The sequence below is a fragment of the Lingula anatina genome, chromosome 3, assembly GCF_051362555.1.
Source record: "Lingula anatina isolate TDL-2025a chromosome 3, LinAna3.0, whole genome shotgun sequence".
In the NCBI taxonomy this organism is placed as follows: domain Eukaryota; kingdom Metazoa; phylum Brachiopoda; class Lingulata; order Lingulida; family Lingulidae; genus Lingula; species Lingula anatina.
The window spans coordinates 6,329,802-6,346,977 of record NC_141769.1 but is presented as its reverse complement, the minus strand read 5'-3'; the positions used below and the strand labels follow the sequence as shown (position 1 = coordinate 6,346,977).

The 17,176-nt window shown below is 34.7% G+C and overlaps 1 protein-coding gene across 2 annotated transcripts in view; it reads right to left on the bottom strand.

Annotated features, from left to right (window-relative positions):
* The window catches only part of LOC106177514 (uncharacterized), a 62,131-nt gene that overhangs the window by 21,267 nt on the left and 23,688 nt on the right, over positions 1 to 17,176 (bottom strand). For both annotated transcript variants that reach the window (XM_013560307.3, XM_087008051.1), the window contains 9 exons: positions 7,789 to 7,971; positions 3,567 to 3,780; positions 3,081 to 3,249; positions 2,473 to 2,640; positions 1,945 to 2,076; positions 1,557 to 1,628; positions 941 to 1,015; positions 544 to 615; positions 32 to 88 (listed from right to left, as the gene is read on the bottom strand). In XM_013560307.3, coding sequence (XP_013415761.2) covers positions 32 to 88; positions 544 to 615; positions 941 to 1,015; positions 1,557 to 1,628; positions 1,945 to 2,076; positions 2,473 to 2,640; positions 3,081 to 3,249; positions 3,567 to 3,780; positions 7,789 to 7,971 — 1,142 coding nt within the window. The remainder of the gene's footprint in view (positions 1 to 31; positions 89 to 543; positions 616 to 940; positions 1,016 to 1,556; positions 1,629 to 1,944; positions 2,077 to 2,472; positions 2,641 to 3,080; positions 3,250 to 3,566; positions 3,781 to 7,788; positions 7,972 to 17,176) is intronic.

Below are 17,176 nucleotides of genomic sequence, written 5' to 3'. Positions count from 1 at the left end.
CTGTTGCTGTTGTTTTTGTTGTGTAACTTACGGGTGGTCCTGGCAGTCCAGTGAATCCCATAGCTCCTGGTGGACCTCTCATTGCAAGCTGAAAAATAAAAGTATGGTTCACCTTAATATATGGAATTAACAGAACTTAATTATCTTGTTGACATTGCAAATTCCTTTTGTTTGCCTCAAATATTATGCCTGCATATCTACATCTGTATAAGTAGAATTTTACACCTATGGCTCCACCAACCAAAACATGAATTTTAAATTTATATTTTGTTTAATATAAATACTCTACTAGCTACAGTGAAAAAGTCATTTTGCAATATTACTCTTTTCTTATTTTTCATTGCTTTTCTTTACAAAATAGCAAAGTAATTAATGTCAAAAAGTGACCCAGATGAGCAAAACTTGAAAGATTGTATTATAATCTTATCTTTGTATTCTGTATTCACAGAGATGTATTCATTTCTTGTAAATAAACTTTGTTTAAAAAACTGTATGATGGCCAGCAAATTTAAGATGACTATAGCATTTCTCCTGTTCACTTACCATGTGTTGACTAAGCATCTGTCTGTAGGTTTCGACTTCATTATTGGGGCCTTTTTGTCCTGGGTTTCTTAGCTAGAAATAAAGGCAATATAAACATTACATCAAATAAACATAAACACATTTTGTAGATTACACTCAAAGATTTATGTCATCTGTCTTTATAGATTAATTGTCTTTTTTTTGCATACCTGTCTTAACACAATTTAATAAAAACCACCACACACACACACACAACACACACACACACACACACACACACACACACACACAATTCAATTTTTTTAATAATTTTTGCCTTGCCATTTTGGAAAAGTTTTGATGTGTAAAGTGGAATTTATGGAGGAAAAAACAGTGCAGAATATCCCTTTACTGAAAGAAAAAATAATCATGTACTTACAGGAATGATGAAGACATGACCTGGAGGACCTGGTAATCCATTAGCTCCTGGAATGCCATCACGGCCAGGATAACCCTAAAATATAAAACCAGTCATGAAAAAATAATATGAAAAAAAAACAATTATTTTGTGTTACAATTTTCATTAAAAAAATTTTTTAAAAAAAGGTTATGGCTATGTTTTATAGCTTGATTTCTTACAAAATTGATTTACAATTTATCCCTGGCCTTAAAGGATCCGTTTAATCCCTAAATGATTTCACCTCCCTGGGGCACTAACTGTGACATGTGGCATGCTCAGAATTAAGTACCATCCACAATAACCAGCACTACAGCCATATCAATAGCAAATTTGGTGTAAAAATTTCAAAACATATCAGTCTAGCTACAAAAAAAACTTTACAATACATATAAATTAACTCCAGTTGTAATGCAAAGTTTAAATTACTTAATAAATAACATCAGGTGTATGAAAGTAGCATCTCTTTTTTGTGCTTTTGTGTTACTTGTACTTTTGTATTTTTTTGTTCATTTATTTATTTATAGTCAAAATATAAATAAATAAATTAATAAATAAATAAATAAATAAATAACAGCACAACTATAGGATTACATACAGCTTCTCCCTTTGGTCCTGTATACCCAGGTGGTCCTGGTGGTCCTGGGGGTCCTGCATAACCATAGGCACCCTGACAGGAATAAACAACACAGGTTAACCTATACTAGAACCTATTTTTTTAACTTTTACTGACAATAAGCCACATCTCTGTTTTTACTGTTATTTATATTGTTTGGTGTCACAAAAGTCAGAAATTCTCATGTTTTTTATTTATAGTTATTGACTGCATATATAGGATCTTAAGAAAAAAATATTTAAAAATGTCAAAACTTTTGGATAACAAGTATTGGTAAAAGTATGGAAAAATGCTTAGAACTGTCATAAGCCTTGCTTTACTGATACTGAAAAATATATGGAATATGAGATTTCAGAAGTTTTTGACTTACAGATATTGATCCATAACCTCCATCAGGGCCATAAACACCAGCTCCGACACCATAGGTTGGTTCCAAGTCTCCCGTGCCAGCAGCCAACTCCCCAGACCCATAGGACCCCGCTACATCCTCATCCAGGTCATACTGAAATCAAATAACAATGGACGTGTATCAGCTTGCTAATTGTTTTCAATATTAATTCAGAGATGTAAAAATCCTGAAAATGCAAGCGGCCAAAGGTGCACAGCCCCATGTAGCAGAGTTTAGGGGGCATAAATACAACACCCAAATACCTGGATTTACAGATAAATAGGGATAAGTTGGGGAGTTTCATCTCTTCATATATATATAAATATAATGTATACATAAATCAAAGTAATGATCACAGTTCACATACACACACATGAGAAATATGAGACCTTATGAGTAGTGTCACTGTACACTTTGTGGATTTTTAACTCTAAACGGATTATGTTCTTGTTATCATCATCATCATCATCATCATCATCATCATCATCATCATTATTATTATTAACTTACAGATGAGTAATATGAGTCATTATTTTTTGACTCTCCAACAGAGTAAGTGTCGTCATATTCTTTTTTCACATATCCAAAGAAGTCTTCTGTACATTCAGGAGTGTAGATCTCACAATGCTCATAGGCTGCCTGGGGATCGTTAATGATGATGAGATCCTGGACATCACCCTATAAAAACAGAACAATAGAATGCACTTTGCATGAATAAAATTTCTGTCAGTTTATATGACCTGAAGTTTAAATGTCCTCAATTTTTTATTTTTTGGTTTTGTCATACATATAAAAACATTTCATTGAATTTTAAATCATTACCAAAAAGACAAGTTTAAAAACAGGGTTTCACATTCAAGCTTTAAAAGTTTTATTTCAAACATATTATACACAAAATTTAGGGCTTACAATTTTTTCTGATTACAACTTCTAAGAGAAAGAAAGTTGGCCAAATGGAAAAGGAAAATATAGAGAAATCACGTGAAGAATTCTATCATTTATGTTATATACTCAGTAACTGGAAAACGGTGACTTTACAGACAATGGCAGTACCCACTGCCCACCAATAACAGAATAATAAGCATAACTAAGACACAAGGTATGGTAGTACTACTCACCTCAAATGTCACATCTTCCATTTCCATAAGTTGCCGTCCAATGAAAATGACACCTTCGTTGTCCACATTTGCCGGAATTGACCTGTTTAGTTTTTTGGTTTCTATAAGATTACAGTCCATGTATAGCGTAACCGAGTCTCCTTTTACACTGTAGGCTATCCTGTGCCACCTGAAAAATGGCAGAATAATTGATTGAAAAGGAGCCCTTATGTTATTATTATTATTATTATTATTATTATTATTATTATTATTATTAGGTTATTAAGGTTATATTCAGGCACTTCTGTTTAGGATTTCCAGTTTAAACTTCAATTTTTGTAATTTTCTTGAATTAATTTCTGACTACAGATTTAAATGCATGCCCCTTCCCCTTGCGAAGAAAACAGTAAAGGTATAAAAAATCAATCCTTTTCTATCATTCATTCTACATTTCAAAATATGCCATCATAAGATAAAAAGATACCTGCAATATTTCCAATAACTTACTTTCCATCAGAAAAATTGACTCCTTTGAATACTGGTGAATTTTTCTCTCCCGGGGTTCCAGTGCTATCCTCATATACAAACTTGGGGTCTTCACCCATCTGGACTGCCAATGTTTCATGGGCTGTTCTGCCACTGTATATTGTGAATAAATAACCACGGTTTCCCTGTTTTGGGCGTATTGTCAAGAGGACTGAGAAATCCTCTGGGAATCCGTCTGGAAGGAAATTTTCATCACTTATCTAAAATGAACATGTTAAATACATTTTGTAAATTTTCAATAAAATTCCCATTCTCTTCAGCACTACAGAACAGTTTTGTGCCATAAATAACATTTATAAATTGGTTCCTTAAATAAATACTGACATGCCAGTGTTCAGTCAAGTAGCACTGGGCCCTGACCATTTCACAAAAGAACTTCAGGCTAAAGCTGGTCTAAACTTTAAAACTACCATTTGTATCTTCTGTGACCCTAAATAAATAAGTAGCTATCTACTGATATTAAATATTGCACCTTTTTTATAGTAAGAGAGACACCTCTCTTTGTTTAGACGTACAGTGACTGCAGTTTTTCAAGGAATGAAACATTTGTTGCTCATTGGCTTCAGGCTTTCCAAACGATATAACATTCCTTGCACATTGCCTTCAGGCTTTCCAAGAGATATAACGTTCCTTGCACATCTGGTTCAGACTTTCCAAGAGATATGACATTCCTTGCACTTTGGCTTCAAGATTACCAAGGGACATAACATTCCTTACACAATTGTTTCATGCTACACCAAGAGGTATAACATTCCTTACACCACTGCTTCATGTTACACCAAGGGGTATAACATTCCTTACACCATTGCTTTATGCTACACCAGGGGGTATAACATTCCTTACACCACTGCTTCATGCTACACCAAGGGGTATAACATTCTTTACACAACTGCTGCATGCTACACCAAGGGGTATAACATTCCTTACACCACTGCTTCATGTTACACCAAGGGGTATAACATTCCTTACACCATTGCTTTATGCTATACCAGGGGGTATAACATTCCTTACACCACTTCTTCATGCTACACCAAGGGGTATAACATTCTTTACACAGCTGCTGCATGCTACACCAAGGGGTATAACATTCCTTTCCCCACTGCTACATGCTACACCAAGGGGTATATAACATTCTTTGCATGTTCAGTTCACGATTTCCATGAGGTATAACATTCCTTATAGGTTGGCTTGCAAAGGACATGAAATTCCTTGCTCAGTGGCCTCAAGCTAGTCCTGGGATATGACATTCCTTGCAGTGGTCTCGTCTTTTGTTTCAGGGGGTATTACATCCCTTCAAGATAGGGGTTTCGAGCTTTCCCAAATAGTATATCAAATCTTGTACAACAGCTGCCAGCTGTTCCAAGTGAAGAAAGGTTCCTTGCGCAAATGAAAACAGTTGCAGTAGTTTTTTCTACAATTTCAAATAAATAAATAAAACTTTGTAACAGTATCTGTGAGAAATTTCCATTTAACTCCTTCACACAAACATGAATGAATGAATGAATGCGAACAGACCTTGTGTTTAAAATACTGCAAAATACCATAGTGTCTAGGTTAGTACATGCAGCTTGTCAATGAACTCAGATGAATGAGTCCATAATCACCTATCATGCCAAACACCTAATGACCCGTTGCGTGTGTTTCTGGATTGCGTGACCTAGAGTTGCAAAGGATTGTGTACAAGGCCCAGAGTCGCAATGAAATAACACATGTTACTGCACTGCCAGGGAGTTTTTGAGAAGTTAATGGCCACATTAAGATTATTGTGAAGAATGTGATACAGGATATTATGTTCAGACATATCTGAACAACTAAGGCTGGCCATTTTATCTCAAAAATGAAAATGCTGAGCCAATATAGAGACAAGAATGACTGGACTGCCCTTGAGAGCAGAATATTGAGTATTGCTGTAAAAGTGTCATATCTTTAAACATTTTACAAGGGTTATATTGAGTCATTAATGGGCCTATTGAGGGATATTTTGAATAATATAATTCATTGGATGACAGTGACTGGCCTGGGTTACCATTATCATTATTAATTGATGATTTAAGCAGAAATTGGTTAAAATAAAAACCTTGAGGTCTGCTGTGAAAGTTTGATATTTCAAAACTTTTAATAGGTTTATCCTGATATGCATGCTAGATGATACGCATGCTGCACTTTAATCAAATTAAATGCCACTTTTAGTCAAGAAAGGAATACATGATGGAAAAAACACTTCTTAAAACCTTTTACCCAAATATGTCATGTTAGTCTAAATTGAATCAAATTGTTTTAACTTATATGTTTAACACATCAACTCATACTTCCCACTCAATTAGATTTACAATGTGCAATGGTACTGGAGTTAATATTTTGCAACTTTCCGCGTTTCTCATTCAAATCAATTAATATCACTGGTCAAATTGGTCAATAATAATAATTTACAAACAAAATCAAGGTTTATAATTTAAGTTTTTCATCAGCCAACACATTTAAGGTCATCAAGTCAACTGCAATCCTGGTCATTGGACTTCCTGTCTCGAGTCTTGTTTAACATTAGTTTTGCTTCCAGTTCCTGGATATTGTTAGCAGCAATTTGTAATACTACCCATTTCCATGATTGGGATTTCCTGGATTTTCCATTACTTCCCGTGGTCTATGAAAGGCAACAGGTGTTTGAATTATAGTCAAATGGCCTCAATCATGTCAGAAATGCCCAGAAAAAAGTGAATCCTGCTACTGTTTTTTTTTTTTACAGAATCAGCCAACTTCTGATTTACCTCCTTTTCTTTAGTCTGTTCACATTTTATTATCAGCAAGCTTATTATTTCCCTTTTATTTCATTGGTCTGTACAAACTGTGACCACAACCTGATTCTATGTCTTGTCCTCAAAATATCTTCTATAAGTTCGAGGTAAACTGGTCGTGTATAAAATATCCAAGGTTGCTTTGGAAACCGGTCTTGCTGACAGTGAATACTGGCTGATGTTGATTTGGTGGAAATGTGTGCCTTGCCCTCAAAGTAGTTTTCTTCAATTGAGTGAAAGGAGCTTGTAAGAATCAAGACCCTTTGATGTGGACTCATGTTCCGCAGGTTGCCATTTAAGCAATTGGAATTGCTTTCCAGCAGTATACCCACAGTGTAAATGATTCATGGTGTTGTTTTACAAGTTTTTACAATGTCAAACTGTACATTCTCAGTGAACTACCATCACTTAAGTTCTCATCTTCCCATGTTTCCAACAAGGTCAGCTTGGCTAGTTTTTATGCCTTTATACAAATTTACCACTTCCATGTCCAGGTAAACTACAAAGGTTCTATAGCAGCTCTCAAGTTTTCAAATATATTTTACATATACAGTGTTGCGTTATAAGTAATTCAAATAGCATTAACCGACAACAAATTAACATGATACCATGGAGAAATATACTAGTACAGTAACTCCATCTAGTGTTTACTGACAACAACTCAACAGGCTACCATGGAGATATAGGCAGTACCCCCATCTAGCTACTAAGTATGTGTGCAATCAAATATATGCACACATATTTGATAGCTACATGTGAATGCTGGAACACATAAGCAAATGTCAGCTTCGTAGGCATCTTGTTTGGCTGGACACCACTAAAGGATTCCCTGTTTGCTGTACCGGTAGTGCATTTGCTTTTAGTCATCACCTTTTCACTAAGGCTGCATCAAGTATGACATTGATGTTACAGCATGACTATTCATTATCTAGTTCACGTGTCCTTGATTGTCAGTTTTAGAGGTTTTACTGCAGGCGAAGAGCAAAGAGGCATCCTTTTCTGTATCGCTAAAACTTTTAATTTTCTGACTGAGAAACATTTTCTGGGACATGATTATTGTTGCTTGTTCATTTTTCTGCTATAAGTTTGTTGTTTTAAATAGTATTGGAATTGAACATTTGGCACTGTCTTAAATTATCCCTAGAATCTATATATGAGTGTAACAGAGATGCACATTGTGGTCAATTAACCACAGAGATAGAAATCCAATTACTGAAAAAACTTCTTACAATATTTACTGATAATACACAATTATGAAAAACAGAATATTCTAAGCCATTAATGGCAAATATCAGGTTTCAAACTTGTACCAATACATGATTAGCACTATAACACACTTAGTTTAATTATTCACTCATTCAATTTAATTATAGTTAAAGGAATGTACTTACCTGGAAATACCTGATTTGTTGTTACACTTAGCTGAGATTCATTGTTGAGTTTATATGCTCGGTCTGGAAGCCTGGACTCTCCCCTTGAGTCACAAAATCCAGAATCTGCTTTATCTACTCCTAATGGAAGTCCAAAAGAGGACTCCATGTCTAGATTCACAGCAGTAAGGAGATCTACAGCACCTGGAAATAGATACAAAATTATTATACTTTTTCTATCTAGTAATACCATCTATCAACAAATAAAGTGACTATACCTGAAAATCCAATACTTCACAAATGATTAAAATAAAGAATTTAAATAGTGATGTAGTGATGGCTGTTTTACCTAGATTTTATTTATGATATTTTATGTAGTATTATTTATGATATTTTATGTAAAGTCTACTGAGCATTTTAAATGGATTTTAGACTTAAAATAAATTTATTATTATTATTATTTATTATGTATCAGTTTGCATCAACGCAAAAGATATTCAAATATTCTATTCCGATCTTCTGTTGAAATTAAATTTTCATTTTTAAAAAAATATGAAACACTTCACAAATATTATATGCCTTCATTGTCCTTTTCAAAGCTTTCAAGCTTTAAAACTAGCTACATAAAAATTAGAGTTGTTGTTAAAATATGTTTATGATCAGGGGACATCAAAAAAGTGAATCAACAGTAATGGCATACAGAACATTATGAACAAAGCAACATTGTTGGCAGAAGGTACAGCTGGTAATTGGAGCCTGTTAATTGTATATACTGGTTGTAACATGAAGAACCAGTTTCATTGGTAAATCTATCTCTTTTTTGAAGCATTTCACAGCATGCCTTAAACTTTTCAGTAAGACTTTGAAACTTTGAAATTAATCTTTTGAAGTAATCACTGTCAGATATTCATAGAAGTTTAAGTTATATATGCTACATATTCTTTTATCTATGTATTTTGCAATCACAATCACTGCATACAAGACATCCATTGTACTCCTGCATAAACAAACAAAAACTGTGAAAACGGACATCAAAAGTACACCAAACCCCATAACGATTAAGTTCATAGTAAACAGTAGCTAAATATTCTCACCAAGTCAAACTTTCATTGCAAATTAATCTGCTGGTAGCCACTAAGAAAGCTTAGATTGCCTGCATGGGTCAGTGACAGAGAAAATAGGGTCAAGTGTCTGTATGAAAGTTGTGTGATCGTGATGAAAGCTGGAACTGCTTGTATGGTAATGATGAAAGTTGGAATTGCTTGTACAAAAACAAAAGTTAGTTCAACCAATGGAAATGTATGTTATCAGATATGTTTCATTAACTGGGCCAAATAAACACCACCCTTTATCAACTATTAATGGCTTTGGTATGTTGAAAACCATCCCCATTACATATGAAATGCAATGTTATTTAGAAAATCTTTATGTTACAAAAATCAGCAGAGAATGAAAATAGAAAAGCAAGAATGGAGAACTGTCCTCTGGAAATTACAACCACCAAGTCCTGATACAATCAATGGAATAAGTGTAAGCTTGTTACTGTAATCAAACAGACAAAAAAATAAATTGCATTTTAATTTAAATAAATGAGTGCATGATACCGGCCATGTAAAAAAATGTTTCAACTGAAACTAAATGTAAGAGCAGATGTATTAACTCCCACTTAGATTACTTCAGTCTGGTGACAGGTCATATGACAGGTGACAGGTCAAATAGTTTATGTCCGGGAGGTCCAGGGGTACAGTGCCCCTAGTTCAGGTCAGGCAGTTAAATTCTACTTCCAAAATTAAATCTTTATATCAGACAGTTACATGTACATGGTTCTTCTAAAAGTACCTTTTTATGTCTTCAAACAGGGTCAAATTTGTGGTATTTTCAAGACAACAATCACATGGACTTACAAAAAGCATCCAGAAACTTTGACTAGCATTAGAACAACATGTTTGTCTATACACTGATGCACTATTGAAAGAAATTTTGTAGTGAATGATGGAACTGGTTAGCATCGTAAAACTCTGGCACTTCTGTTTGCAAAGTAATGATACTTTAACACTTCTTCAAGTGTTTTAAAAAAAGGCTTAAAATTCACCAAATAGCAGAACTTCATGAGGTCAGCTAAGGACACTTGAAAAGTTAACAAAGATGACCTGCTACTAATTTTCACCCATAATTGAATTTTGAATGCACTCTCTTCTTTTTACTCAATTACTGAACAAGAGTATAAAAAGGACCACAAACATTCTCTCTGTTGCCTTAAATGTTTTTTATTTTCTTAGCAGAAAACCTGTACTATTATGAAAAGGGAGTGTTACACTTTTTTAAAATAATGAAATTAATACGTCTGCACAAAAATCACTATTTCATTTGAAGTGGAAATGCAAGGAATGTATGGAGCCACTTATTCAGGAAAGAAAACATATTAAATGGTATTTCAAAGTAATGACCTCAAAAAAGTTGGCTGTATTGTACGAGAAAGTTACTGAGAATGTTAGGATAACTTGCTAATTGTGTTTCTCTTTTTGGACTTAATATTATACCTAGTTTTATTCATTTCATTGATTCATATTTTCCTTATGAGATAATGTTATTATCTATTATTGCAAAATGACTTTTACAAAACCATTGGAAGGAGAACTTGCAGACATTTGTTATGAAGCAAATTATGCTTGTTTAATTTTCCTTTCCAATGTCTGTTCAAGATTCATATCATTCTGGCCATAGACCTCATTCTTGTAGACAAACTTTCTTGTCTTTGAAAAATCAGTAGTAGTCCAATATAATGAAACATCAAACCTATTTTATACAAAAAATGTTGACCTTTTAGATCAATAACTGCTTATTTTAGTACTTCATCATAAATTCAACCTGAACTAAAGTAAACGATCATTTATAGTTAATAAACTCTATAATTAAAGACCAACTTTGATCTCGAGTTCTTCTTTGAAACTGGCAAAGTAGTAACAATGTAGAACCAAAGCCATGTAGCTCAGTCAACAATGTGCAGAAGACTTAAGGGAAACACATGCCAATTAACAGAATGAACCCCCATCAACCACAGCCTCTCTTAGGTTGCTAAGGAATCAAACTTCCTGCTTCTTTGGGCCCCATATTTTCACTAGTACCATGTGTTATGACTTGCAGCACAGATGTCTATGGCTGGGTTCCCATACCTAGATCGATCTAACAGGATCAATCCATCTCCAACGGGTAACCTGCTAAATTGTTTTCAGATTAAGCGGGTTAGATGTCTGGCACACCAACTGAAGCTGCTGAACGATAGTTAATTACCCTCTAGCAGCTTCAGTAGGTGTGACAGACATCTAAGCTGCTTAAGTTGATTGCAATTTAGCAAGAATCCCCTCAGAGATAGATCCGATTCCCATTTAGTACAATAGGGTTTCTAGAGACTAGTTAACCCATTCAGTCTACAAGACTGTATCAAGTTTAAAACATGTCATCTTACATGGGGTTTTGTTTATGAGGAAGTATTTCAGTTGGTCTCTTGAAATTTTTGATCAAAGGAAATAACAAGTGCTCTGATACACAGTAAACTGACATGTTACACTTAAGGGGTGAGAATGTGACACATTAGGCATCTTGACATTAAAACTGCTTACAATTTTGATCCTCCGCCATTTCACAAATGGAATCTGGACTGATTCCAACAAGTAAAATAAAAACATTTATTTTGAGAGGGAGACAGAGCACACAACATACAGCGATTTCCCTTTTCGTGATTTAGCAAGTTTTACAACCTTCCTGGCCACCTGCTGGGAGTTAATGGGCCAAGTAATTAGAACCCACTTAGAAATGTCAATATAAACACCAGCAGGGTTATCTCCTCTCTTAATTATCCAGTCCCTTGTGGGCCATGTGGTATATGCAAAATTTGGGTATTTTCTCAAAAGTTACAAAAGGAAAGATAACTTATTCAATATGCCAAAGCAATGTTTAATATGTAATATCGAAAAGCTGAAAATTCTTAAGCTCTGACAAATGAGCTCAGTCCATTAGAAAGATTTTGTTTTTTAACTAACCTGTTGTTTACTTGTTTGTTTGTTTATTTATTCATTTATTTATTTGGAAACTGAAATGTGAAATCATAAAAATATGAAGTATGGGAATAAAAAAAGGTGTTTGAATTTCGTCAGCAATTACATTTGATCAGTATAATCCCCTTTTTTTCTTTTTTTTTTTTTTTTTTTTTTGAAGAAGAAGAAGAAAATCATCTTATTTTCCTGTACCTTTTTCTTAAATAGTGAAGTTCAAACACATAAAAGACTCATTCTCCCCTCAAAAACAAAGTGGTAGCAAACATCAGCACAACATCTGGAGAGGGCAGACTGTGGCAGTGTACCGAGCAGTAAACCCTTCAACCCACGCTTAACAATTCTTTTTTTCTTTCAAGTGACACCATGGCATGTCCCTTCAACTGCAATTACGTCCCCATTTTAAGGTCCGAGGTTGCAAACTGTTCATAAATTTTAACTTTAAAAGCACTTCCCACCGGCCAAAAGTCTCCAGGCTGTGCTGCCTAGTCGCTTATCCAAACTGGTTAATTTTTAAAACATTTTCTCATGCTGAAAAGTCACATCGGGCAAATTAAGACCAAACTTAAGGTCGACTTTTCCCAGACCTTAGGGATTCTAAAATAATTATGTTGTCCCGCTCTCCTGTAAAACACATTGGTCGGTTTTGCTAATAAACACCGAGGTTGCCGCTGGCAATGACCCCAGACGGAGCAGAAGCTTTGATATATGTCCAAACGTTCTGTACAACATGCAGTCTTTCCACCTCTGAAGTACTTTACCTTATAAACAGTAGATTAACATTATGAAAGTTGAAAAAAGTTTTTTACAAACATTCTTTGGCATTTATCATTAAGACTATAATTTGTGTCGAATTTACTACATTATCTTCCCACTTCATTTTCTCTGAACTTAGATTTTTTTCCAAGAGGACCAAAAAATCATGCACTTTATATTTGAATCATATATGAATATCCAAGAGTATTTATCCAACCTTACAAAACATCAAAATATGCATATGATATGTTAATATTTCATTTTGAATAATCTTCAGTTCTAGTATGCAACCAGTGTTGCACTTTATCAAATAAAATAGGCACTTTGTCACCTGAACTTTTCTCCAACACTTAGCCACACCTCCACTTGACAAAGCCACACCATCTTATACTATGTCTACAACAATAACATGCCACATAACAACACAGAATGGGCCACCATGAAAGCAACATTTGCACCTTCTGGTTAAAGATTAAAAAAAGGTACACCAAACTTGTTAACTTATACTTGACTCTGTACACAAACATTTCTCAAATATCCATAAGAGAAACACACATCTTTGCATGAATCTCAGTTTGTATTTGTCATCCCCGCTGGAAACTGACAACGAAAATACAGCAGTCGGGGAACTACTTTGCTTCACCAAGCTAAACCTTACAGGCTGGGTGCATTGCTCCAGCAGGGATATCCTCTAAAGGTTATGTGAAAATGTTATTAATATCAGCATGAGGAGAGACGCCATGGGATGCTATTAATTTACTGCAAGTTTTCATTCATAATTCAAGACAGTAAGCAATACAAATATTGACCAATCATAGGCATGTATCAACATCCATTTTCGATTTCAACACCAGATGGCACCAGTCTGCAGTCATCAGGACACAGAGGTTAACCTACAAACTATTCAGACTCAAGTGAAAGTTAAACCTGAAAACTTCAACAAAATAAAACATGTAAGCTAAATCTGTGGAAAAGTTGAAAATATGACAAGATTTTGACAATAATCAACAGAAAAAAATTCTCCATTCTAGCCCAGACAGTACAGCAAAATTAGACACAAGACTGATGTCTTTTTGATACTTGCTTTTTTATACTTGCTTCTAGAATGAGGAAGATAAAATACTTCAGCAAACAGAAGATTCAGATTGAATTGGCTGCCTTCCTAAACATACACACAGTGCAACTGATGTAATCATTCTCATGAATGACTTAAAGACCTCCAACTAAAAGAAAACGAAAAATACTTTACATTGATTTCCAAAAACCCAGCCCGAGTCCTCTCACTTTAGAAAGGTTTATCACAGTTGACAGAAAATTACCCAAAATAAGGCCTACATTACTTGAACATCTTGTAAAACCACAAAAAAAATATATATACAGCAACAGTAATCATTTTCTTTTATTCAAAATCAACTCACAAACTAACTAGCTAAATCTCTCTCAGACTCCTAAAAACTTTCAAACTGCGTTGTATTTTCACTTTTTCTTCTAAACACTAAAACAACACAAAAACTCTATCAATCAACAATACAAGCAACAAGCCTAGGGAATGTTACCTCATTGGTTCTGGAAGCAATCTTTTAAACAAAAAAATTAAGTCTGTTTTCTGAATCTTCTGTAATTAGTACAAATGACACCCTGGACCTGCTGTCTGATGTCATTAGTTCAAATGTAGCAGGTTGGCAATAAGATGCTATCTATTGCCTTATCTCTAAAACCCACACAGTAACACGCCAAATATAGACTGCTTATCTGTAAACTTGAACTTTACTTTTCTGGAAAAAATTTGACTTTCTGGCACTGAACTTGCCCTTTTTACAAAGAGGTAGTTTGTTGTATCCAGTCAATCTGGTTCAAGAAGCTGCTTTTTAAATCTTGGCAGGTTTTGTTTCTTTGGGAGATGGAAGACACCCTTGTGAGTGTTACTATTCTGTTGCTATTCTGTCGGCACCTTATTACAGGCAGGAGATAGAATTTTGGGCAAAATGTCTGAAAACATTTGAAACCATAAACTGAACCACTTTGCAACAATTGTTCTTATAGTGAAAAAAATACGAATCCAGCCAAAGATTTTAAAAATCTCACACTTCTAAAAACAGACCCCCCAGGCAATTATCTTTCTTGCATTCTTCTCCCAGGGTCTTGTAATTAAATGCAATAAGCTAAAATCATATTACTTTAAAATCTAATGTGCACACGGTAGTTTCCAATCAACATTCTCATTACTGTGCAATATTATAGTGAATTAAACAGTTGCACCCCAAGTTTCAAAGTAGTGATACACAGTATATACAATCCTCTATCCACTTCCACTTTGCATATGCTTGCTGACACCCAGTATAGAGGAGCCTCCTTCGAAACCTCGTAACATGGGGTAAATGATTGTAGAGCAGAAGCAGTCCATGTTTATATAGAACAAAATTGGATTAACTGACTAGAGATCACACTAAACTTCATGAAACTGAAAAAAATGACTAAGGGGTCAATACAGCTTTCAACCAACCTGAAGCAGACAGATAATGATATCAACATAATCATTAAATGAGTGTCAGGTTTTGACAGACAGTAAAAAAACTCTTGGAGCCAAAGAGACACAATGTGCTTGGCAGCAAACACAGATACCATGCTGTTTTACTTGATGGAAAACCAACTTGGAAATAATTCTTATAAATCACATTTAGCAGTTCTGTAACCTGCAGCTGAGCCCTCCGAACATTCATTAAGTATTTAAAAACAATGGAAAGTGAGTAACCCAAACAATGTGAAACCTGAAAGGCAAACCACTTGCAAGTCCCACAGGTCTGTAAAAACAGAATAAAGCAATACACACACATTTGCAAAGAAAAATCTAGAAAAATAAATCATTAATTGTTCCAAGAAATCAGAAAAACACATCACTGTAGAAGAAACCTTCTTCCAGACAATAGGCATCAAAGTGTATTTTTGCCAGGAGGCTAGCTGTTGCAGTTTTATAATTGAATCACTCTTGGAGAAGCCATTATCTATATACAAACCCCAGGCTGTTATACTCACTCACTAATATCATTTTCTATGATAATGTTGTTTCACCTGTTTCAGACCTACAAATTGCTGCACATTAATGATGGTTCAAAATTTTCAAAGAAAAAAGGAATTTCAACCTTCTGAAGTTTCAACTATTGGACTTGCTTTTATAAAATCAATGATGAAACTTTTTTCATGAATTAGAATATAAAAGCTGAAGACAGGTTCATGAATATGCAGTTTGACTTAAAACTATGAAGCATGCCACCAGTATGTTTGTCTTTGGATGCATCTTCTAATGAAACAGATTCATTTATGCCACTGTTTTCTATAACCAGCAAACTATAGAACCTATCAAACTTGTCACAAAAGCATTCAAGAAAAACAAGATGAAAGCAAAGGAAATATGTCCTGAAGTTTGCCAGCAAAGACCATGACCTGAAAAAGACTCCTAACATCACTTGAACTCAACTCTCATTATCAGCAAATCTCTTCACTTTTTACTGGAAGTCATATCCTCAATCTTTTTCTGTAAAACTTTTGTAATTTTTTTTTATTTTTTAAAAATTATGCATGCTTTTAAAAGGTATTAACTTCAAATACAAAAGTCTATACATTTCTATGTCTGAAAATGCTGTGTGTGATCATGCATGAGAGAGAGAGTGTAAGGCTATGTTCAGATAAAAACTTATCGATCCAGCAAGATCAATATCTCAGCAAGGATTCTTAATAAGGCACAGTCAATGTGATCAGCTTAATTGTCTGGCATGCACACTCATAAGTGAAATACTTTGGGTAAAGTCAGGAAAACTTTGTGGTCCATGATGTTGTTCATGTTGCTTAGTGCAGGAGCATTCCAGCGAGAATCCCTATTGGTCCAAGAGCTTTTAATCTGAACACAGCCTTATTCAAAATGGAATGCCATTTTTCTAAAAAAAATTTTAACAAAACAGAGTTTTTACCCCCTTAGTTGACCCAACTTCAGGAATAGATACATTGTGAAGATATTCTGTTTAAGAATGAAAGAAGACTTTTTTCAGCCAAAGGGGGGGGGGGGGGGGGGTGCTCGATTGAAACTCCCAACCAACCCATCTCCAGCTATTGGCCTGGAGACAAAAGGTAGAGAAACAAAAAGAGAGAAAAGTAGAAAAAAGAGAAAAGATGAGACACCTAGGTGGCAGCACTTTGTATTCACTGCTTAACAAAATTTGTGATGACTCAGCCCTGCAAAATAAAGACAATAATAGGAAAGCAACATCAGCAACAAGCAGTCAGGTAGTCTAGAAATATATATATATATATATATTTTTTTTTTTAACAAAACTGATGTAGGTTCATTCATATAGTGTCCACTACTAGCAAAACTTGCAGATATATTTCTCCTTTTTACTATGAATGTAACAGTATGGACCAGTAATTGTCTTAGACCCTATTCCCAGAGATTAAAGCGATCCAACTAGATCGACCTAACTCCCTGGGGGTTCACGCTAAATAGCTGTCAGCCGATTACCCCCTTACAGCTTGTAGTAGGTGGGACGGACATTTAAGACAGATTATCTGACAGTAATCTAGTGAGACTCCCCAAGGGGATAGATCGA